We start from the raw sequence: 25,351 nt of genomic DNA on the forward strand, positions 1-25,351 counted from the left end.
ACACATATTTTTATTGTTTTGTGGTCTCTGGCAAATTCTCATTGAAAAGTTGTTTGGATATTGTTTATCTTATCTCCAGTTAAATGAAATTACACAAAACATGCAAGTTAATTAAATAATATGCATCGCAGAGGGTTTTTTTTTCAATACAGATAATAAAACACTTTATTATGATTTACATTTTGAGATTAATGTCCCTTTAACTCTTTTCTATTGCTAGACACACTGCAAGTCATGTGATAGACCCAACAATGCTTCTATGGGTGAGAAATTAAAGCAGATTGCACACTTGCTGACCTGTGATGAAAACAACAGAAAGTACAAATTTATAATAAAGAATCATACAAAAAAGAAATACAAAGGAAAGGCTGTTTATTCTCCTCCAGCTACAAATGGTATGTATCACAGCTTACAGTATCTTGATACTGCACACTTTACAAAGCACAGAAAGGGCTGCACACTCATATCCGGAGTGGGTAGTACTGGGTACATATCCCATGCTGCCCCTGGCAGAACTCACAGCTATTGGTGCTAATCAGCACTCACAGGAAGCTTCCTTTGCTCCCAGTGACTCAGTTAACCACATACCAACTTGGGTACAAAGCCAAACACAACACACAGAAAATCTGGCATGCATAATGCTAAAATAAAACTAAACTGGAAGAGTTAGCTTCAGAATTTGGCTCAAATCTTCTGTATGGGTCTCAAACCTACAGTCACACCTGCTAGTAAACAATCAAACTGAGATACAAACAAGGGTGACACAGACTTTTGTAGTTTACCTAGTCACATACAAAACACGGAAAAGGACTACACTCTCCAACCGGATTTGGTACACTTCCCATGCCTTTGGCAAAACTCACAGCCCTCTGTGTTCACCAGCACTCGGTGCTCACTAAATCACCTTTAACCAGGAGCTAGAAGCTAGAACAACCTTCTTTGTTAAGAACTACTGACCCATTTAAATATACAATTCTCTAAAGAAAACAAACAAACTGCGAAGTCCCTAAATAATATGTGTGATACATTTATACAGAAACAAAAAAGCAACATCACTGAGATTATGAAAGAAAGAATGTTTTTTTGTTATTTTGGGGTTTTTAAATATGTTATTATAAAATGCATTAGATTTTTGTTTTCTTTAGTTTTGAAACAGTTATTATTGTGCTGAATAAACCTATATGATTTGCCTCTTATAGTGCAGCACTGAGGACCTACATGGGGGCCCATTTATCAATGTCTGTCCGACATGATACGCTGTAGTGTATCATGTCCGACAGACATCGCTGAATGCCGACAGCGTATTTAACATTGCACAAGCAGTTCACCAGAACTGCTTGTTCAATGCCGCCCCCTGCAGATTTGCGGCCAATCGGCCACTTGCAGCCTCAGAGGCAGCGGATCAGTTCCTAATTCCTAACTGCTGTTTCCAGCAAGCCAAACAGGGGCATTGGAACTTCATAATTCAGCCCCATGGTGTTTGTTTCTGTCACATTTCTAAAGCAAAGGAATAAAGAGGGAGCTAAAAGCTAAGTTCTCCACCACATTTAGTCAATAATGGAAATAGACACAATGGATTTAGGGTTACAACTTTACTATCGAATAAAATTAAAATGCAATATTATTACAATACAATACATAAGAGAAAATGCAAGGGACGTCTCCCTGTTTATTTAAAAATAATAAAAAAGGACTGGAGTACCACCTTAAAATTGTTTAAAAAAGGTATTTTGTATATATTTGATTTGATACAATGTGAATAAAGGTATCAGTCAAAAATCAAAAATCAGTCTGTCCCAATTTATGATATGTGGTTACAGAGTTTCTTATAATAGCTGTTCACCAAATGTTGCCACTGTGACAGATAGGGTCAGCGTGAAAATTTGTAAAGTATAGCCCCCTTTAGGGAGAATTAGACGATGGAAGACACCTTAGTATCAGATCTTTTTTTCTTACTCACACTTTCTTTTCAAAGTAGCTTACTGACGATTTTATGGCTCACGGCTTTGGAGATTGGACACAGGCAAACAGCGTCTCCCAATGCTGATCACCTTTGCTGGTGTCGGCTGAACCCGGTCAGCGTGAATGAAGACTGCTCGTTACTCCAGCGTTTGTGGTGCGCCAAGTTGATCCCAGTGCAGAAGGGATAAAGGAGATTCACACACCCGCACTTAGCGTGATACACGCGCGGGCAAAGATATAGAAAGCTAGGTACCTAGATTTTCAAATTGTGGTTAAAGTCCTTAGCAGGATACAACACAGATTCAATCTACGCGTTTCACCCGTTAGATAGGGCTTTTTCAAGATCGTGATAAAATGACATACTCTAACGAGAATTTGCTCACTATAATGACCTTTATCTATGTGTATAATGCAAGTTAAGGTGCAATAATAAAATTAAAAATACATTAGATTATTTTCTTTTTTACTGAGTTATTAATTGAACAAAAACTGCTCATACTGCTCAACCTACGCAAAATTGTTTATTTTTTTCCATTAAAGGGACAGTCAACACCAGATTTTTTGTTTAAAAAGATAGATAATCCCTTTATTACCCATTCGTCAGTTTGGCCTAACTAACACTGTTAAATTAATATACTTTTTACCTCTGTGATTAACTTGTATCTAAGCATCTTCTGACAGCCCCCTGATCACATGGCTATTCGTTTATTATCTACTAGTCCTAAAGCCTGTGTACACGGGCCATTTTTTGCAGTACAGCGGTCCCACCGCCTTGCTCTCTCTCTATATCCCCTCTCTTTTGCTCTCTCTTTCTCCCCTCTCCTTTGCTCTCTCTCCCCCCCACTCTTTTGCTCTCTCTTTCTCCCCTCTCTTTTGCTGTCTCTCTCCCCCCTCTCTTTTGCTCTCTCTCCCCCCTCTCTTTTGCTGTCTCTCTCCCTCTCTTTTGCTCTCTCTCTCCCCCTCTCTTTTGCACTCTCTCCCCCTCTCTTTTGTGCTCTCTCCCCCTCTCCCTTTTGCGCTCTCTCCCCTCTCTCTTTTGTGCTCTCTCCCCCCTCTCTTTTGCGCTCTCTCCCCCCTCTCTTTTGTGCTCTTTCCCCCCTCTCTTTTGTGCTCTCTCCCCCCTCTCTTTTGTGCTCTCTCCCCCTCACTTTTGTGCTCTCCCGCTCGCTTTTGTGCTCTCTCCCCCTTCTCTTTTGTGCTCGCTCCCCCTCTCCCTTTTGCGCTCTCTCCCCTCTCTCTTTTGTGCTCTCTCCCCCCTCTCTTTTGCGCTCTCTCCCCCTCTCTTTTGTGCTCTCTCCCCCCTCTCTTTTGTGCTCTCTCCCCCCTCTCTTTTGTGCTCTCTCCCCCTCACTTTTGTGCTCTCCCGCTCGCTTTTGTGCTCTCTCCCCCCTCTCTTTTGTGCTCTCTCCCCCTCTCTCTTTTGTGCACTCTCCCCTCTCTTTTATGCACTCTCCCCCCTCTCTTTTGTGCACTCTCCCCCTCTCTTTTGTGCACTCTCCCCCCTCTCTTTTGCTCACTATCCCCCTCTCTTTTGCTCTCTCTCTCCCCCCTCTTTTGCTCTCTCTTTCTCCCCTCTTTTCCACCTCTCTTTTTCTCTCTCTCCTCCCCCCTCTCTTTTGCTCTCTCTCTCCCCCCTCTTTTGCTCTCTAGTTCTCCCCTCTCTTTTTCCCCTCTCTTTTGCTCTCTCTCTCCCCCTCTCTTTTGCTGTCTCTCTCCCTCTTTTGCTGTCTCTCTCCCTCTTTTTTGCTCTCTCTCTTCCCCCCTCTCGTTTGCTCTCTCTCTCTCCTCTAATTTGCTCTCTCTCTCCCTCTCCTCTCTTTTGCTCTCTCTCCCTCTCTTTTGCTGTCTCTCTCCCTCTCTTTTGCTGTCTCTCTCCCCCTCTCTTTTGCGCTCTCTCCACCTCTCTTTTGCGTCTCTCCCCCCCTCTCTTTTGCGCTCTCTCCCCCTCTCTTTTGTGCTCGCCCCCTCTCCTTTGTGCTCTCCCCCCTCTCTTTTGTACTCTCCCCCTATCTTTTGTGCTCTCCCCCTCTCTTTTGTGCTCTCCCCCCCTCTCTTTTGTGCTCTCGCTCTGTCTCTTTATCCTTTCTCCTCTGTATCTCTCTCCTCTCTCTCTCTCTCCTCTCTCCCTTCTGTCTCTCCCTTTCTCCATCCCCCTCTGTCTCTCTCCCCCCTGTCTCTCTCTCTCTCTTTCTCTCTCTCTCCCCTCTCTCTCTCTCTCCCCCCCGTCTCTCTCTCTCTCCCTGTCTCTCTCTCTCTCCCCCCTTATCTCTCTATCTCTCCCCCTCTGTCTTTCTCTCTCTATCTCTCCCCCTCTGTCTCTCTCTCTCCCCTCTGTCTCTCTATCCCTATCCCTCCCCCTCTCTCTCTCTCTCCCCCTCTCTCTCCTCTCTGTCTCTCTCTCTCCCCCCTCTGTCTCTCTCTCCCCTCTGTCTCTCTCTCTCTCCTCTGTCTCTCTCTCTCTCTCTCTCTCTCCCCTCTGTCTCTCTCTCTCCCCTCTGTCTCTCTCTCTCTCCTCTGTCTCTCTCCTCTGTCTCTCTCCTCTGTCTCTCTCTCTCCTCTGTCTCTCTCTCCCTCCCCCTCTGTCTCTCCCTTTCTGCCTCCCCATCTGTCTCTCTCTCCTCTGTGTCTCTCTTTCTCTCTCCCCCTCTGTGTCTCTCTCTCTTCTCTCTCTCTTTTTCTGTCTCTCTCTCTCTCTCTCTCTCTATCAATCTCTCTCTCCCTGTCTCTCCCACCCCCTCTGTCTCTATCCTTATGTGTCTCATTCTCCCCCATGGTCTCTTTGTCTGTCTCTCTACCCTCTGTCTCTCTCTCTCCTCTGTCTCTTTGTCTCTCTCTCCCCCTCTGTCTCTCTCTCTCCTCTGTCTCTTTGTCTCTCTCTCCCCCTCTGTCTATCTCTCTCTCCCTGTCTCTCCCACCCCTTCTGTCCAATTTACATCTAATATCTAATATCCTTCATTCTCTTGATATCCTTTGTTGAAAATCATATCTAAATATGCTCAGTAGCTGCTGATAGGTGGCTGCACAATAGATACCTCATGTGATTGGCTCACCCATGTACATTGCTATTTCTTCAACAAAGGATATCTAAAGAATGAAGGCATATCCTAGCCAGTGCCTCACCTGCCTCTGACCTCACTGCACGTCATTGCTCTCCCCCCTCTCTTTTGTGCTATCTACCCCCTCTCCTTTGCTCACTCTCCCCAATCTCTTTTGCTCACTCTCCCCCCTCTCTTTATCGCCCTCTTCTGCTCTCACTATCCCCTTCCCCTTCTTTTTAGAGCTCTCTGTCTTATGATTCACTCACTGTACACAGCCACACACCCGGCATCTAGCCCCGACCAGCCCCGCCCGTGTCACGCTCGACCCCGCCCAGCCCCGTCCACGTCACGCTCTGCCCCACCCGGCCACGCCCACGCCCCATCCACGGCATGCCCGCCGGCCACGCCCACTCCACCACACGTGACGCCAAGGGGAAGTAATCAAGACAGTTAGAAGGCCAGGTGTGTTTGTCCTCGTGCGCAGTCTCTACTGCGCATGACAGCTTCGGACAAACACATTTGGCCTTTTTATTATATAGGATTGACTTTCATTTTAGCCAATTAGTGCAGTGTCTGCCACAATCCACGGGCGTGATCATAATGTTATCTATATGGCTCACATAAACTAGCTCTCCCCTGTTGTGAAAAGCAAATAAAAAAAAACATGTGATAAGTGGCAGCCTTCAAGGTCTTAGAAATTATCATATGAGCCTTCCTAGGTTTAGCTTTCAACTAAGAATACCAAGAGAACATAGCAAAATTGGGGATACAAGTAAATTGGAAAGTTATTTAAAATTACATGACCTATTTAAAACGTGAAAGGTTTTGTTTGGACTTGATTGTCCCTTTAAAGGGACATAAAAGCCAAATTTTTCTTTCATGATTCAGATAGAACATACAATTTGAAACAACTTTCCAATTTACTTCTACTATCAAATTTTCTTTTTCTTCTTCTTATCCTTTGTTGAAAACCAGGAGGATAAGTTCAGGAGTGTGCACATGCCTACAGCACTATATGGCAGCAGTTCTGCAGCAATGTTATACACTAGCAAGAGCACTAGATGGCAGCACTATTTCCTGTCATGTAATTCCTGTCAATGCTCACTACCTATCTAAATATCTAAAATAATAAGAATAACATGAGAACTAAGCAAATTTGATAATTGAAGTAAATTGGAAACTTTTTTAAAATTGTATTCTCTATCTGAATCATGGAAGAAAAAAAAATAGGGTTTACTGTCGCTTTAAGTAATTTAATCACCTTTTAGCAGCATTGCATTATAAAGTAAGTTATAAAATACATCATTGTCGCTTGTTACTCGCAGAGCTCTGTAAGGCGCACCTTGCTTACTGCACGCCGTCGCTGTACTTCTCTATATTACTTTTACACAGTTGCATTGTACATACCACATGCCTGCAACCATGTGACAACAAAACCATCGCCAGCTGTGCTGTTCCCTCTAAATATAAGAAATCATTTTATAAACTGCTAAGTAATCTTTTCCAATCGTTTCTCAAGCAGCTGAAGGAAAACACAACGGCAAAAAGGGAGTAACTCCCTAAGGCGACAGTAAAAAAACAAACCTGTTTAACTGCTTTAAATCTTTCAGTATTGTTAGAAAATAATAAAAAGACAGTAACAAGACTCAGAGTAGCAAATGTTTAAATAAATATAATGTTAACCATGGAGACTATGTGGGATTTTTTTTTAAGGATGATCCAGTCTGAAACATGTACTGTATGTTCTCTTTTCTGGTGAGGTTTGTTAGTACAAATGGTTGATCTAGTTTCTTCATAGAGAATCTGGGTTACCCCATTGGCCCTAAAAAACAAGCCCAGTTTAGCAAAGGAAAATCCAGTGCAAGAGATATTTTGCACTCACAAAATACTTAGTTATAACTAATAATAATAATACACATTTAAAAATGGATTGATTTCCAGATAAGGCCTTAGTGCTTTTTAGCCAGAATTTGACTTTAGAGCATATGTATCGTCCCTACCATACATATGACCTAATCTTTGAAATAATAGAATGATATGTCCAGGGGTATCCTGTTATATGAAGTGCCACACTGTTTTGTTTTTTCCGGCAGACACAGGGAACACAATTCTATCAATTAAATGATATATATATGACCCTGCTTCAGGATTCTGATTTTTGAATTATGCAACAAATATATGTTTATTGGATGAGCATTGTGTGGGAAGTACAAACAGACTGGGACCAAAAATAGGCCTGTGCATTTTAAGGCAGAACAGCCCACTCCTTCTCCTTTTGTTATTTAACCATGCCCCAAAAGTGATATGCTCTTTATAGTAGTATGAGACACAAAAACATTACGGGCTAGATTACGAGTGGAGTGCTTGTGAGAGAGATGATCATGTGCACCTGCAATGCTTGTGAGAGATGACCAGGCGCATCCTCACCTAGTGCCTACAGTGCTTGTGAGAGAGGTGGTCAGGTGCAGCCTCACCTAGTGCTTACAGTGCTTGTGAGAGAGATGATCATGTGCACCTGCAATGCTTGTGAGAGATGACCAGGCGCATCCTCACTCGGTGCCTACAGTGCTTGTGAGAGAGGCGGTCAGGTGCAGCCTCACTTAGTGCTTACAGTGCTTGTGAGAGAGATGATCAGGTGCATCCTTACCTAGTGCCTACAGTGCTTGTGAGAGAGATGATCAGGCGTATCCTCACCTAGTGCCCACAGTGCATGTGAGAGAAATAATCAGATGCAGCCTTACCTAGTGCCTACAGTACTTGTGGAAAGATGATCAGGTACAGCCTTACCTAGTGCCTACAGTACTTGTGAGAGAGGTAATCATGTGCAACCTCACCCCTTGTGCCTACAGTGATTGTGAGAGAGATGATCAGGTGCAGCCTTACCTAGTGCCTACAGTACTTGTGGAGAGATGATCAGGTGCAGCCTTACCTAGTGCCTACAGTACTTGTGAGAGAGGTAATCATGTGCAACCTCACCCCTTGTGCCTACAGTGATTGTGAGAGAGATGATCAGGTGCAGCCTTACCTAGTGCCTACAGTACTTGTGGAGAGATGATCAGGTGCAGCCTTACCTAGTGCCTACAGTACTTGTGAGAGAGGTAATCATGTGCAACCTCACCCCTTGTGCCTACAGTGATTGTGAGAGAGATGACCATATGCAGCCTCACCTAGTATCTGCAGTGCTTGTGAGAGAGATGATCAGGTGCAGCCTTCAATAGTATCTGCGATGCTTGTGAGAGAGGTGATCATGTGCAACCTCGTCTGGTGCCTACAATCCTTGTGAAAGAGATGATAATATGCAGCCTTACCTAGTGCCTACAGTGCTTGCAAGAGGTGTTCATATGCAGCCTCACCTAGTGCCTACAATGCTTGTGAGAGAGATTATTAGGTGCAGCTTCACCTAGTACCTACAGTGCTTGTGGTGCCTACAGTGCTTGTGAGAGAGATGGTCAGGTGCAGCCTCACCTAGTGTCCGCAGTTTTTGTAAGAGAGATCATCATGTGCAACCTCACCTAGAGTCAGATTACAAGTTGTGCGGTAAACCCGTTGCTTACATACCGTGAGAAATGGGGCTGTACCGCTATTTCCATAGCGCCGCCATTACAAGTCACCATAAAACTTTATTTTGTTGTGCGATATGGTGCGGTAAGCCACATACCTCACAAAAAACAAAGTTCTGACTTGGCGTGCTTGTGCACGTACTCCCCCATAGAGATCAATGGAGAAAAAATGTAGGGAAAAAACCTAACACCTGTGATTGCGAAATCGCTACAACATTATTTCATTCCCCATTGAAGTCTATGGAGAAAAAAAAAGTTTTACAAAAACCTAACATAAACCCCTAGTCTAATAACCCCTAAACTGCCTTTCCCCCACATTGCCAACACTAAATAAACTTATTATCCTATAAACCCGCCATCCCCCCCACATCTCAACTACTAAAATAAACCTTTTAACCCCTAAACCGCCGTCCCCCCACATCGCCAATACTAAATAAACATATTAACCCATAAACCGCCGTCTCCCCCAAATTATACTATTAACCCCTAAACCTAACACCCACTAACTTTAAATTAAAGTTATAATATACTAACTACCTTAAAATAAATAAAAACTTACCTGTGAAAAAATAAATAAAACTTAAGCTTAAACTACAAAAAAAATAACAATACTTTTTAAAAAAAATAAAAAAATTCCAAAATAAAAAAACCTACATTACCAAAAATAATAAAACCTACCATTACAAAAAAAAAAAAAAAACCGAACTTTACAAAAAATAATAAAAATCTAAAATTACACAAAATAAAAAAAATCTAAAATTAAACAAAATAAAAAAAGCTAGCATTACAGTAAAAAACAAACTACATTATTCCTATTCTAATACCACCCTGTTAAAAAACCCCACCCCAAAATAAAAAAACAACTAATCTCTAAATAAACTACCAATAGCCCTTAAAAGGGCCTTTTGTAGGGCATTGCCCTAAAGTTAAAAACTCTTAACTAAAAAACAACTAACCTACCCATTGCCCTGAAAAGGGCATTTGTATGGGCATTGCCCTAGAAGGGAATTCAGCTCTTTAAGCCCATAAAATATTAAAAAAGCTCTAATCTATTAAAAAAAAAAAAACGCCTCAAAATAAAAAAAAACCTGGCACTAACCCCAAAATCAGTACTCATCATTGCTGAAGTCCGGCGATCCATCTTCATCCAGGCATCTCCATCTTCATCCATAGCGGGTCCATCTTCTATCTCCTTGGTGGAGGCGTAGAGCATTTTTTGGAGGTGCGGAGCCGGATCGGTCGGCGGCGGCGGTCAATAGTGACGTGGAGGTCCTTTTCATGAGATTGTCCGCCGCACTCTGAAGATTGAATGCAAGATACCCCTTTTATATGGGCCCAGAGGCAGAACTTTTTTTTTTTTTTTTTTTTTTTTTAACATTTTATTTAGGCTTTATTCCACATTTACACATAATAATTGTTAACAAAAAGAACAATTCTAAAAGTACCTCATAATTAATAAATCATATTTAACGCATTTGGTCATTATATGTTCTTTTTTCATATCTATATTAAATTAAAGTCCATGATAGTCCATCAATAGACCCCTTCGGATTCCCTGGGGTCTCTTACTGTCCACATAATTATTTTCCTTAAAATGCAAGCTAAGGATTCCAAATGTATGTAAAGCCTAATAAAGCATAAAAAAATAGCAAAGGAAAATTATTCTCATGGATATAATATTGCATTGTTATTTAAAACATCTTCAGCAACAGACAATTTTTATAACTACTTTAATATAATACATAAATATATACCTCATATTTTCATTTGTAAAAGATTTTTTATATTGTAATACAGATCCAACTGATCTACTGATTGATAATATAGTTTCTCCATAGATATAGAATATTGTATTTGTGACTGCCATTCTATTATTGTTGGGGCTCTTTTCTGTTTCCATAATCTCAGTATTATCTGCTTTGCACTATTTAAAAGTATATATAATGCTTTATCATATTCTATTGATAATTTTAAAACAGGCTTGTACAATAGAACTATTGTTGGTTCTAATGGAAGTTGTATTGATAATAATTTATTTATTTCTCTAATTATTAAAGACCAATAATCAAATATTATTGGGCATGACCACAAAATATGTATCAGTGTACCTTTCTCTCCACACTCTCTCCAACATTGTCCTGAAGAGTTAGGAAATATTGTTTTAATCCTATTCGGTGTTAAATACCACCTCATCAATAATTTATAATTTGTCTCCTGTATACTGGCTGATATTGAGGTTTTTGCATGAAGTTGAAAAATTACACCCCATTCTTTTGTTGTAGGTGATACTGCTAATTCTCGTGACCAAGCTTTGGTATATGTTGGTAATTCTAAAGTTGTTGCTGTAATCAATAATTTATATACCAAAGATATTGTCCCCTTTACTAATTGGTTTCCTGAACAGATTATTTCAAAAGGGGACCTTTGTCTGACTAGTTCTATTCTCTTTGGGTGAGTAGTTAAAAATGATTTAAGCTGAAAATAGCTCAACCATGGACTTACAATCTGCACCCCATTATTAATTAATTCTAGTTGTGATTTTAGTATATTACCATTCATACGTGTATAAATTGGGATTAGATCCTCCAGAGTTCTTATATTAATATCTCCTATAAATTCACAGAATGGTAAAGAGTCATTTAATATAATAGGTGTAAGTAGGGATGGAATAGTTGTTATTGGTTTTTCCATTTTAAGAATAATATTCCATGTTCATAATAATTCTTTTAGGATAGGATATTCTTGCATTACTTTCGGCCAAGCTTTTATTGATAGCCAACACTTACCTCCTAATTGTTTACTTTGTATTATATTGTGTTCCAATTGTACCCATTCTTTCTGTTCTATATTCTTACACCAGTCAATAATCCTCTGTAATATGGATGCTCTCCTATATTTTATTAAGCATGGTACCCCTAACCCTCCCTTTTCCTTAGGGAGATACATAGTTAATCTTGATACTCTCACAGTCGTGCCGTACCATACATATTTGTTTAATAAAGATTGGAATTTATCAACATAAGAGATTGGTAAAGGGATTGGTAATGTCTGGAATAAGTATAGCAGTCTTGGTAGAATAGTCATTTTCACCGCTTGAATTCTCCCAAGCCATGATAAGTTTCTATTTTTCCATCTATTTATTTCTATTTGGGTTTCTTTAAACAGTTTATCATAATTTAGTATAACTAGTTCTTTATGACTAACTGCTATCATAATCCCCAAATATTTTATCGTATTTGAAGTTTCTTTTAAATTAACATTTTGTCTAATTAATTGTAAACTATTTCTGTCTAATCCATAACTAAGCAATTCGGATTTCGACTGATTTATAGAAAAGTTGGAATATTTACCATAATCCTTAAGTGTATTTAAAACTGCAGGGATAGATTGCACCGGGTCAGAAAGTGTAAATATAACATCGTCTGCATATAATGAAATTTTACAGCTAATGTTACCTACATTAATACCATGTATTTCTTCATTTTGTCTTACTTTGGATGCCATAATTTCTATTGCTAAAACAAATAATATTGGTGATAAAGGGCATCCCTGTCGTGTTCCATTATTTATTTTAAATGGTACCGATAAAGAGTTATTAAATTTAACAGTCGCATAAGGGGCGTTATATAAAGAAAAGATTCGTTCTACAAATAATTTACTAAAACCAAAATGATATAAAGTGAGATGCAGGAATTGCCAGTTCAGCCTATCAAAAGCTTTTTCAGCATCCATCGCCAGAAGAGTAGACGGTATACCTTTATTCTTTATATATTCTAGGATCTGTAAAACTTTATTAGTGTTATCACGCGTCTCCCTTCCTGGGACAAAGCCTACCTGGTTTAGGTGAACTAGATAGGGTAAGAAGTTATTTATCCTAGTGGCCAAAATTTTACCATATATTTTTATATCTAAATTTAAAAGAGAGATAGGTCTGTAATCACTAGGTGTTTCCATTAATTTCCCTGGCTTTGGTATAACAGCAATCCAGAACTTTTTTTCAGTGACAATTTTTCTGCAGTGTCTCTGATGAGTCGGTGTTACTGTGTTTGTTACCCTTACCCAGTGAGCATGGACAGGTTAAAGTGAATGTAATTTTTGATGCTAAAGTGCACGGTTTTTAAAACTTCGATTAAAAACAGGGGCACTTTAATTCATCAAAATTTACATTTCACTCCTGTTGTAAAAAAAAAACCTTACCTTTTAATCTTCACAGCAGCTCCAGCTTCCTCCGGTCTCACAAGCCATTTCTTATGTCAGAAATGATTGCTAGGTCATCCTCCAATCACAGCTTCCCCCCCGAGGGAATCAGTGTCTTATTCAACGCTGTGATTGGAGGAAGCCGGATGCCTCATTTTAGACCCAGGAAGAGGCTTTGAAACGGGTGGAGGAAGCTGGAGCTGCTGTGAAGATTAAAAGGTAAGTTTTTTCACAACAGGAGTGAAATGTAAATTTTGATCAATTAAAGTGTCCCTGTTTTTAATCGAAGTTTTAAAAACCGGGCACTTTTGCATCAAAATTTACATTCACTTCAATATACAGCCTTGCTGCTGTAGGTTCCCACAGTGTCAGTCTGTGAACCTGCTCTGCTGTACTGCTGGGGTCTATATGCTTTGCATGACAGCACAAGGGGCTAGATTCACGCATCACTTCCCTTTGTGCTGTGGCCTTTTCTTTTATTGCCAGGTCCCACAGTGTCAGCACATGAAGACCCTGGGAGAAAGGAGCAACTCCTGTGCATTACAGTCACTTCCTTACCCCTCTTCTGCCAGATGTTTCTCCTCAGCGGAGCAAGAAAAAATTTCCACTTATTTTTAAACCCTGACTACCAGAGAGGATTGCAAATGTAATGCAGTGCACTACAGCCCTCTTTGGCAGCCATTAGGTTAACTGCTCTGCCTTCTAGCTACACACACGTACAAATATATATATATATACTTACATACATACATACACACACATATATATATATATACATATACACACACACACATACGTAAGTGTGTGTGTGTGTGTATATATATATATATATATATATATATATATAAACACACACAAATATTGATTCCAGTAAGGAGATATTTTTAAAAAATCATCAGAGGAAGCCTGGGATAGAAACACTACATATAATATTGCTGTATTTTATTTAACTGTGTTTATTATGTTAATAGCCACCCCATGTTAATATTGTTTTCTTTGTTATACATGACAAAGGCTGAAGCTTTCCCAACTGAGTTAATGGGATATTCACAATGGCCTGGAAAGGGTCCACAACCCCATTTTCTAAATACTGTGCATAGCCAATTAACTTATTTAGGAACGTTTCAGCCTTTGTTATGTATATACACACACATACATTTATTAAAGTTCAAAAAATAATCTGGTTCCTAAGTATTTTGGTTGGCTCCTAGACTTTACTAAGCCCTGACTTACCTGTTTTGCAATCTGCTGTTACCCTACATTGTGCACCGCACTGGAGTTCAGGAAGGGGGAAGAAATTGAAGTAGAGAGAGGAACCATGTAAGTATTTACATTGAGAAAGAATGGAACAATGCCACCTACAGGTAGAAATGAAAAGTTCAGGCACACATTTTATTTTAACTGCCACTGACTGCTCTGTTCTTTCTGCAGACATGAGGCATTTTCTGTGATAAGATCGCACAATGTTCTGCATTGGGGTATATGGGTGTACCCTTGCATTCCCATTGGCTGAAAATTAAAATCAGCCAAAAGGATGATAGCTGCTTACATCCTATTGGCTGATTAGACTTTGAGCAAATCAGCCAATAGGATGTAAGCAGCTCTCATCCTATTGGCTGATTTGAATTTTTGTGAGAGATGATCAGGTGCAGCCTCATCTGGTGCCTACAGTGCTTGTGAGAGAGAAGATCAGGTGCAATCTCACCTGGTGCCTACATTGCTTGTATGAGAGATAATCAGGTGCAGCCTCACCTGGTGCCTACAGTGTTTGTGAGAGAGATGATCAGGTGCAGCCTCACCTAGTGCCTACAGTGCTTGTGAGAGGGATTATAAGGTGCAGTCTCACCTAGTGCCAGAAGTGTTAGTGATGCAAAACATAGGTTGCAGACACATTATCTCCTTGGAGGGCTGGGGAAAAGAGATAGAGCGGTAGTTGTGGATAAACAGAAGACCTGCCAATCAAGAGACACAGGTTTGCACTGGTAGCAGTGTGTGCCGCTGTGTTGTGCATGCACAGAAGTGTCCTATATCAGTGGTTGCCAACCACGGTCCTCAAGGACCCCCAACAGTCCTGGTTTTCATTATAGCTGAACCAGTGCACAGGTGAAATAATCAGCTGATGGATGAGAGCAGGTTGGTTACAGATCAGCTGATTACTTCACCTGTGCACTGGTTTAGCTATAATGAAAACCAGGACTGTTGGGGGTCCTTGAGGACCGCGGTTGGCAACCACTGTCCTATATTATGTATGTGTTTGGAGAGAGTGGGTCACATTAGTGGCTACACTGATATCGCACTAAGCCATCTCTAAAAGTGTACTTGAATGGCTGAGAAATTACTGGCATCTGTACTCTTCCAAGCAAGCTTTGGAGCTGAGTTTACCTATAAGCCGCATTATTGCTAGGGGTTCAACACATTAGCCTCAATGCACTACTGTGATCTAGCAGAATGACAAGATAAATATGTGTGTAGCAACCAATCAGCAATTAGCTCTTAACAATGCAAGCATGCTCTGAAGCTAACATTCATGATGTGCTTACAGGGGTTAAGCACATAGGTATATTGCAAGCAACAGTGTAACAATAAAAACTCAGAGCATTTACATTTTGCACTTTTGCTCCTTTAAAGTGAATGTAAATTTTGATGCTAAAGTGCCCAGTTTTTAAAAATCAGATTAAAAACAGGGGCATTTTAATTCATCAAAATTTACATTTTACTCCTGTTGTGAAAAAAAAACTTACCTTTTAATTTTGACAGCAGCTCCAGCTTCCTCCAACCGTTGCAAAGCCTCTTCCTGGGTCTAAAATGAGGAATCCGGCTTCCTCCAATCATGGCTTTGAATCAGTCACTGATTCCCCCGGGGGGGGGGAGCCGTGATTGGAGGATGACCTATCCATCATTTCTGACATCAGAAATGGCTTGCGACGACCGGGGAAAGCTGGAGCGGCTGTCAAGATTAAAAGGTAAGTATTTTTTTCACAACAGGAGTGAAATGTAAATTGTGATGAATTAAAGAGCCCCGGATTTTAATTAAATTTTTATAAACCGGGCACTTTAGCATCAAAATTTACATTCACTTTAAATAACAATAATTTGGAAATATAATGCTGGGAATTCCAAAAATGCCTTTTATGTCCACATACAAAATAAATATTAAGCTTTTTTTAATATAACTACAGAATGGGCCCTGGTTTTTATGCCAATTGCATATACTGTTTCTTTAATAAATTGGAACTGAACATTATACATAGCTGTTTCTCAGTTTAAACTGAAAAGACGTCATTGGGATTTGGGAGCTCTGAATCGTCTATACCAGGGATAGTGAACCAAGATGGTGTTCATAACAAATTGCTGGCACTCTGTTACTGGGCTACCATTATGTCCATTATGTTTGGATTTTAGTGGCTACAGTTGTAGCACCTAATCAATTATTTTTCCTATACGTCTATGATATATACCAGCAATTGGGCTTTAATTATTGATTTAGTATGGATTTATAAGAACGGCTAACTTTAACGTTTCTTTAAATGAGGAAATAGGTGACATGGGCATTTAAAGGGACATGAGACAGATTTTTTTTTCTTTTGTGTATCAGATGGGGTGTCAAATAAAAACAAACACTGATTTATTTTTATAATCAAATTTACTTGATACCTTTTTTGAAATGCAGGTAGGTTGGTTTAGGAGCGTGCATGTTTGTGGAGTAATACATGGCAGCAGTTTTATATACATTCACAAGTGCACTCGATGACAGCAGTGTTTGCTTACATACAGCACTTTAGACATGGGAATAATACCTGTCCAGGTATTTAAAAAAAAAAAAAAAAGCAATTTTTATAATAGAAGTAAATTGTAAACTTTTTGGGGGGCGCGGTTTCTTATCACTTTTTTAATATATTACTATTTTCAGTTTAGAAATATTGTCTTAAGCAGGTTTGCCAACCCTGCTCTAGACTGTAATTGAGTAAGAACTGCATAATAGCCAGACAGTAACTTGTTGAGTTGAGCAAGATGACACTGGGATAGGAAGAAGTTAATGTTGCTGTGTTGTCAGTGATCACATGATAAAACTGAGATGACAACACACGATCATAGATGCTATGTCACTCCCCCTCTTGTCTTGTCAGATGCACAGTAGGCAACTGCACGCTGGTAAAATGCATATGAGGTGTCAGTTGAAGAAACCCTCCTAACTAGGCGAGGGTGGACTATAGAGAGAGAGAGAACAGAGCATACGGATGTGGGGCAGATACTGCTAGAGAAAACAAGGAGGGGAAATACAGACTGAGAGAAGGAGAGGCATTGAAGCGCAGGGAAACCTTGCTAAAGAAATTATTATTAGGGAGTGGAGTACATACAGAGAGAGGGAGTGATTATAGCAAAGGGAGCCACAAACTCTGAAAGGGAAAATGAAACAGTGTAACAATGACTGAATGGATAGAACTGAATAAATAAGGTAGATACAGCAAGAGAGAGGATAGATCAGCAGTGCTGGAAGAAAGGCTCTTATAGTCTCTCTCCTAAGAGAGGAAAATGTGTATGAGGATCCCTAGTTTCTCTGCTGCGTAAAGGAAGCCACTTACTGTACCGGAGCATCTCTTAACATAACTGTGAGTATCAATCTGCTGTGTATGAGTGTTTGTGTTAGACAGACATACAGAAAAGTATATGCTAGAGGTAGACAGACAGAGGATAGACTGATTGATATATACATAGATAGAGTATAGATATTTATCCCTATATATAATCATGTATATATATATATATATATACACATATAGATATAGATAGGTATAGATATATATTGTACCAAGATACCATCAGAAATATGTATTTATGAATAAATAGAACATATTCTGCTATATGAAGAACACTGGAATGTGAAATATTCATATTTTTATGTCGGTTTACCGTCCTTGAGAAGATGCGATCGGGTTTGCGTGCGAGTGGGTTTTTCCCCCCACATCATTTGCTCCATTGTGATATTGTAAATTCGGGTTAACGCGCCAGTGAAAACAATTTTCTTTCAACTTGTAATACGAGCGCAACCCAAGGTGCGCAAAAAGCTTACTTCTAGCATAGTTAACGCTCCCCTTAATCTGTCCCAATGTGTTTTACCTCTTTGCAGGGGTTACACACACAATTATATGCAAGAAAAATTGCAATAATAAAATAAGAGCATTTTCTTTTTGCACTTTTATATCCCTTTAAATCTATATTTCATTCTATTGTATAATCCTTTGGTATTGGGTGGAATACAAATGTATATGTGTGTGTGTAAATAAATATATATATATATATACATTTATTTATATATTTAATATGTGATATCTCGTACAGCTAATGAGTTCTCTAGAAAATATGAGAAAACCAAAATCACGACTGCAATATCTAGAAATGGCATTTTGCGACCCTGTTCTTAAAATGTTGCTGTTTATTTCATACTTGCATTTTTGTGATTGTAATTTAAAGTAATTTTGTCCTTTAAGAAAGTGATTTCTATTAGCCATGGTGTTCTCGCGATCTGTATTTATCTATTTACTGTTCCATCTTGTTTGTTGGCGAGGTTCTTAACATATTTTTTTTATGTTTTTTAACATATTAAATCTGTCACAGTAGATGATTTTAAATATATTTTTTTAAAGATTTTTTTTTTAATAAAAAACATTTTTATGTGCCAGCAAAGACATGCCTCGCTATCTACAATGAGGTTTGGAACTTCTGCCAATATTTTAAACCTTATCATGATTTACTTATGGAATTGTAAAAAAAACTCCTGTTATGGAAGGTGATATCACTTGCAAACTTAACTTCCCAGGCACAAAATAGAGAATAAAGAACGGCACAAATAGGTGTGCTGTAGTTAAAATCCCAAATGTATTCATTAAAAGTTAAAAACAGCAACATGCAGACAGGGTATCGTCTAGGAGAGGAAGTGTCTGACGCATTTCATGCCCCCTAGTGGTGCTTACTCATAGACTGAGGTCTCTATTTTATGCCTGGCCTGATTAACTTGCGATATCAGCACTCCAAGCTGGGTGATACTTCATAATGACACATTTCTGGGTTCAGAGCTCAGAACACCGGAGGTAAGAGTGTTTGGATTAAATAATTTCCTTCGCTGTTCTTGATTTCAGGTGTAACTCTCACCAAATCAGAAAACTGTGTTTTCTCAATAATTGAAAAAACTTTTAAAAATACTTTAAAAATATTAAAAGTAAAAAAAAAAATGAGCACAGTACACCCATCATACCCATATGCAAATGGCATCCAGAAAGTGTAACACTTTTATACATGTAAATTACTTTTTTTATCTCTTAGACGTAAAAAGGTATCAATCTAAACACCACAATGTTTTTAATATTTTTTTTGAACATTTTTTAACACAGCTGTGCCCCATCTCTGTACCGTTCCATCTGCTTTTGTGAGAGGTTTTTGGTCAAATTTTGGCAGTGGTTAAAGGCCCATTTTTGGTTCAGTACCCTGGATAGCGCTTGCTGATTGGTGGTTACATTTAGCCACCAATCAGAAAGCAGAACCCAGGTGCTGAATCAAAAATGGGCCAGCTCCTATGCTTAGATTCCATCTTTCTCAAATATATACGGCTAGATTACAAGTTTTGCGTTACGGTGTGGTATGGCTATACCGCTGAAAAATTAGCCATTGCGCGTGGAATGGCAGGTAACGCATATTACAAGTCGCGGCGGAATCGCTATACTGCAAGCATTTTAGCCTTAGCGCAACCCTCCATTATGCACTCAAAAAATTTCGTTTGAGTTTTTCCATAGCGCCGTATTACAGGTTGTGCGGTCCGGCTAAAATGCTTGCATTACAGTCTATACCGCTGTGAGCCATTTCGCGATCTGAGACTAGTAGTTATGGATTTTGCGAAACAAAAATGTTTCACAAAACTCATAACTAAAATGTTACAAAGTACACTAACACCCATAAACTACCTATTAACCCCCAAACCGCTACCCTCCCACATCGCAAATACTAAAATAAACCTATTAACCCCTAAACCGCGGACCCCCCACATCGCCAACACTAAATAAATCTAGTAACCCTTAAACCGCTGGCCCCCACATCGCCAAGACTATAATAAAGTATTAACCCCTAAACTGCCTGCCCCCCACATCGAAAATTAATAAACTAAAGCTATTAACCCCTAAACTGCCAGCCCCCTCACATCGCAAAACACTAAATTAAACTATTAACCCCTAAACCTAACACCCTCCTAACTTTAAATTAAAAGTTACAATATAGCTATCCTAAAATAAATAAAAACTTACCTGTGAAATAAAAAAAACTAAGATTAAACTATAAATTAACCTAATATAACTATTCTAATAAAATAAAATAAACTACCAATTAAAAATCCTAAATTACATGATTAAAAAACCTAGCACTACGAAAAAATAAAAAACCTAAATTACAAATTTAAATAAACCTAATACTGCGAAAAAATAAAAAACCTAAATTACAAATTTAAATAAACCTAATACTGCGAAAAAATAAAAAAAAATCTAACATTACAAAAAAAGATTACAAAAAATACAAAAATAAATTATCCAAAATAATAAAAATTGCACCTAATTTAATAGCCCTATCAGGCCTTGGATTTTGTGCAGTATGGAACTTAACGCACCATAACGCACAGCAACAAAGAGGTTTTTCAGTAACTCATAATGGAAGCGATATGGAAAGTGCGATACCGCTAATTTTTTTGCGTTCTTACGCATCCAGTATAGCGCAAAACTCGTAATCTAGGAGAAAGATAGCAAGAGAAAGAAGAAAAATTGATAATAGGTGTAAATTAGAAAGTTGCTTAAAATTACATGCTCTGTCTGAATCATGAAAGAAAAAAATTGGATTTAGTGTCCCTTTAAACTGCAGGAAATTATGGCAAAAAAATCAAGTCCTTTTCATTGGGGGTTTTTTTAATTTATTTTTATTCTATGCTCTATCTGAATCATGAAACAAAAAATTGGGTTTGGTGGCTAGAAATTGTGGTTGGTAGAAAAAAGGGAAAATAAAAATACCCCACACACCTCACAAAAATAACCCATGGCTGGCAGAGTCCTGCACAAGTGATTCATTTAATGGCAAAACCAAAAACAATTTTTGGGTTTAGAGACTAATGAATCACATAGACATGGTTGTGGGGAATGGTGGGTAAAGCACCTGCATGTTTGTACAGAAGGGCTGGGGGAGTGATGTATGTACATGTGTGTGTATATGTATGTATGTGTACATGTGTGTATGTGTATACATGTGTGTATGTGTATGTACATGTTTGTGTGTATGTGTGTATGTATGTGTGTACATGTGTGTGTATGGGTGTACATGTGTGTATGTATGTGTGTACATGTGTGTGTGTGTGTGTATGTATGTGTGTACATGTGTGTGTGTATGTGTATGTATGTGTGTATGGGTATATGTGTGTATGTATGTACATGTTTGTGTGTATGTATGTGTGTACATGTGTATGTATGTGTGTACATGTGTGTGTATGTGTGTACATGTGTGTGTATGTCTGTACATGTGTGTACATGTGCGTGTATGTGTATGTATGTGTGTACATGTGTGTATGTGTTTACATATGTGTGTATGTGTATGTACATGTATGTGTGTACATGTGTATGTATGTGTACATTTGTGTGTATGTGTGTACATGTGCGTGTATGTATGTATGTGTGTGTGTGTACATATGTGTATGTGTCTACATGTGCGTGTATGTGTATGTATGTCTGTACATGTTTGTGTGTATGTGTGTCTATATGTGTACATGTGTGTGTATGTGTATGTATGTATGTACATGTGTGTGTAGATATGTGTGTATGTATGTATGTGTGTGCACATGTGTGTGTATGTGTTTACATGTGCATGTGTATGTATGTGTGTATGTGTGTGTGTGTTTGTATGTGTGTGTGTGTGTGTGTGTGGTTGTTTGTGTATGTATGTGTGTACATGTGTGTGTTTGTGTGTACATGTGTGTATGTATGTGTGTACATGTGTGTGTGTGTCTGTGTGTGTATGTGTATGTATATGTGCGTGTATGTGTATGGTATGTGTGCCACATGTGTGTGTATGTGTATGTATGTGTGTACATGTGTGGTATTGTGTATACATGTGCATGTGTGTATGTATGTATGTATGTGTGTGTACATGTGTGTATAAATGTGTGTGTATGTGTATGTATGTGTGTACATGTGTGTATATGTGTGTACATGTGTGCGTATGTATGTGTATATGTATGTATGTGTGTATGTATGTGTGTGTATGTATGTATGTGTGTATGTGTGTGCAATGTGTGTATATGTATGTGTGTGTACAGTATGTGTGTATTTATGTGTGTATATGTATGTGTGTGTACAGTATGTGTATGTGCATATGTGTGTGTATATATGTGTGTTTGTGTACTGTATGTGTGTATGTATGTATGCATGTGTGTGTATGTAGGTATGTGTATGTATGTATATATATATATGTGTGTGTGCATGTGTGTATATGTATGTGTGTGTGTACAGTATGTGTGCATGTATGTGTGTATGTGTGCATATCTATGTGTGTGTGTGTGCATGTGTGTATTTATGTGTGTGTATGTATGTATGTATGTATGTGTGTATATGTGTGTGTGTACAGTATGTGAGTATCTATGTGTGCATGTGTGTGTGCATATGTATGTGTGTGTGTGTATCTGTGTGTGCATGTGTGTATATGTGTGTGTACAGTATGTGTGTGTGTGTGTGTATATATGTATGTATGTGTGTGTACAGTATGTGTGTGTGTGTGTGTGTATATGTATGTATGTATGTATGTATGTGTGTGTACAGTATGTGTGTGTGTGTATATGTATGTATGTATGTGTGTGTACAGTATGTGTGTGTGTGTGTGTGTATATGTATGTATGTATGTGTGTGTGTGTGTGTATATGTATGTATGTATGTGTGTGTACAGTATGTGTGTGTGTGTGTGTATATGTATGTATGTATGTGTGTGTACAGTATGTGTGTGTGTGTGTGTGTATATGTATGTATGTATGTGTGTGTACAGTATGTGTGTGTGTGTATATGTATGTATGTATGTATGTATGTATGTGTGTGTACAGTATGTGTGTGTGTGTATATGTATGTATGTGTACAGTATGTGTGTGTGTGTGTATATGTATGTATGTATGTGTGTGTACAGTATGTGTGTGTGTGTGTGTGTATATGTGTATGTATGTGTGTGTACAGTATGTGTGTGTGTATATGTATGTATGTATGTGTGTGTACAGTATGTGTGTGTGTGTGTGTATATGTATGTATGTATGTGTGTGTACAGTATGTGTGTGTGTGTGTGTGTGTGTATATGTATGTATGTATGTGTGTGTACAGTATGTGTGTGTGTGTGTATATGTATGTATGTATGTGTGTGTACAGTATGTGTGTGTGTGTGTATATGTATGTATGTGTGTGTACAGTATGTGTGTGTGTATATGTATGTATGTGTGTGTACAGTATGTGTGTGTATATGTATGTATGTGTGTGTACAGTATATGTGTGTGTGTGTGTATATGTATGTATGTATGTGTGTGTACAGTATGTGTGTGTGTGTGTGTGTATATGTATGTATGTGTGTGTACAGTATGTGTGTGTGTGTGTGTGTATATGTATGTATGTGTGTGTACAGTATGTGTGTGTGTGTGTATATGTATGTATGTGTGTGTACAGTATGTGTGTGTGTATATGTATGTATGTGTGTGTACAGTATATGTATGTATGTGTGTGTACAGTATGTGTGTGTGTGTATATGTATGTATGTGTGTGTACAGTATGTGTGTGTGTATATGTGTGTGTATATATGTGTGTTTGTGTACTGTATGTGTGTATGTATGTATGTGTGTGTGTGTGTGTATATGTATGTATGTGTGTGTACAGTATGTGTGTGTGTATATGTATGTATGTGTGTGTACAGTATGTGTGTGTGTGTATATGTATGTATGTATGTGTGTGTACAGTATGTGTGTGTGTGTGTGTGTGTGTGTATATGTATGTATGTATGTGTGTACGTTTAATTGTGGGAGAATGGTGAGGGTTTGTGGGTAAGAGTAGCAGAGCATTTTTATGCAAAAAGCTGGGAAGAGCATCTGTGTGTGAGTGTGAAAACATGGGAGAGTGCCTGAAGGGTGTAACTAGGAGTACTCTGTCTTGCATAAGGGTGAGTGTCCTTGCATTGTGAGTGGTCATACGATTGGGAAAAAAACATGGCAGTGACCGGGTAATGCCGAAGTAATCATTAAATAATAACAATGAACAGAATCACTGTACAGTACTAATTTTGTGTTTGTTTTTTAACTTTTAGCATTTTTGAGCTTTGTTCTTTTGGGAACTTCTTACAATGTTGCCTTAGGTCAGATTTGTCATTTTGTAAGGGAGGCAGATGGCTGTTGTTACTTTCATTCAGAGAATGTTCTGTCTGACTGATTTAGTGGCACTGTGGCATTGTACATAATGGGATATGATTCAGATACAGCATGAAAGTTTAAGACACTTTTTAATTTACTTCTATTATACATAGTACTTCCTTCTCCTAGTATTGTTTGTTGACAAGCATATATAGGTAGGCTCTGGAGCAGTATTGCAGTGCTGGAGAGAGCTGCTGTTTGGTGACCACTCACACATTCATCTTCTCATTGGCTTACAAGTTGTGTTGAGATTGCTGATTTGGGCGCTGATGTTAACTATGGGCCATTTTACAAATGGAGCGCTATTAAACATGTTTGCTAGAGCACTAATTGCGCTAAAAATTCTCACCACGAATCTGATGCGCGCAAAAAGCCGAACTTAGAATATATTTAGCTCTATAACATATACCCCCCATAGAAGTTAATGTAGGGGAAAAAAAGTTGAAAAAGAACACACAAAACCCGATCACATATTCTCATGTGAGCTAACTCCAACATGAAAAATATAAATATTTCACATTCCAATGTTTCTCACATTGCAGAATATATTCTATTTATTCATAAATACATCTCTCTCTTCTCTCTCTCTCTCTTCCTCTCTCTCTCTCTCTCTCTCTCTCTCTCTCTCCTCATCTCTCTCTCTCTCTCTCCTCTCTCTCTCATCTCTCTCTCTCTCCTCTCTCTCTCTCTCTATATATATATTATATATATATATAATAACTCATTGTGTAGTTCATTAACAAATCTAGACAGGCCCAGAGGCTTGTTTTCCCACAGAAAACCTCTAAATTACATTGTTTCCATTGCAGCAAAGGATTCTGGGTAAGATATGCAAATGAAGTACACAATGACAGCAGACTGAAGTAAAAAGGTGTGTCATTGTGTACTTCAATTTGCAAATCTTACCCAGAATCCTTTGCTGCATTGGAAACAATGTAATTTAGAGGTTTTCTGTGGGAAAACAAGCCTCTGGGCCTGTCTAGATTTGTTAATGAACTACACAATGAGTTATTTTTTCTATATTTTGTGCGTAGTGTAGGATTTTAAACTCGCCTTTTATCTCCCCCTAATTTATATATATATGATTTTTTGGTACAAATGTATATCTTTACCTATATATAATTATAGATGATTATATATACATG

General features: G+C 38.6%; 1 protein-coding gene across 2 annotated transcripts in view; it reads left to right on the forward strand.

Moving 5' to 3' along the window:
• Nucleotides 1-25,351, forward strand: part of RAB7B (RAB7B, member RAS oncogene family) — a 168,010-nt gene that overhangs the window by 73,343 nt on the left and 69,316 nt on the right. Inside the window, exon 2 of one of the 2 annotated variants that reach the window (XM_053706602.1) lies at nt 221-395. In XM_053706602.1, the coding sequence (XP_053562577.1) occupies nt 393-395 (3 nt within the window). In that variant the 5' untranslated portion in view covers nt 221-392. Of the gene's footprint in view, nt 1-220; nt 396-16,844; nt 17,368-25,351 lie in introns of those variants that run through there. The other variant, XM_053706603.1, reaches the window with a different exon arrangement.

The sequence above is a fragment of the Bombina bombina genome, chromosome 3, assembly GCF_027579735.1.
Source record: "Bombina bombina isolate aBomBom1 chromosome 3, aBomBom1.pri, whole genome shotgun sequence".
Classification (NCBI taxonomy): domain Eukaryota; kingdom Metazoa; phylum Chordata; class Amphibia; order Anura; family Bombinatoridae; genus Bombina; species Bombina bombina.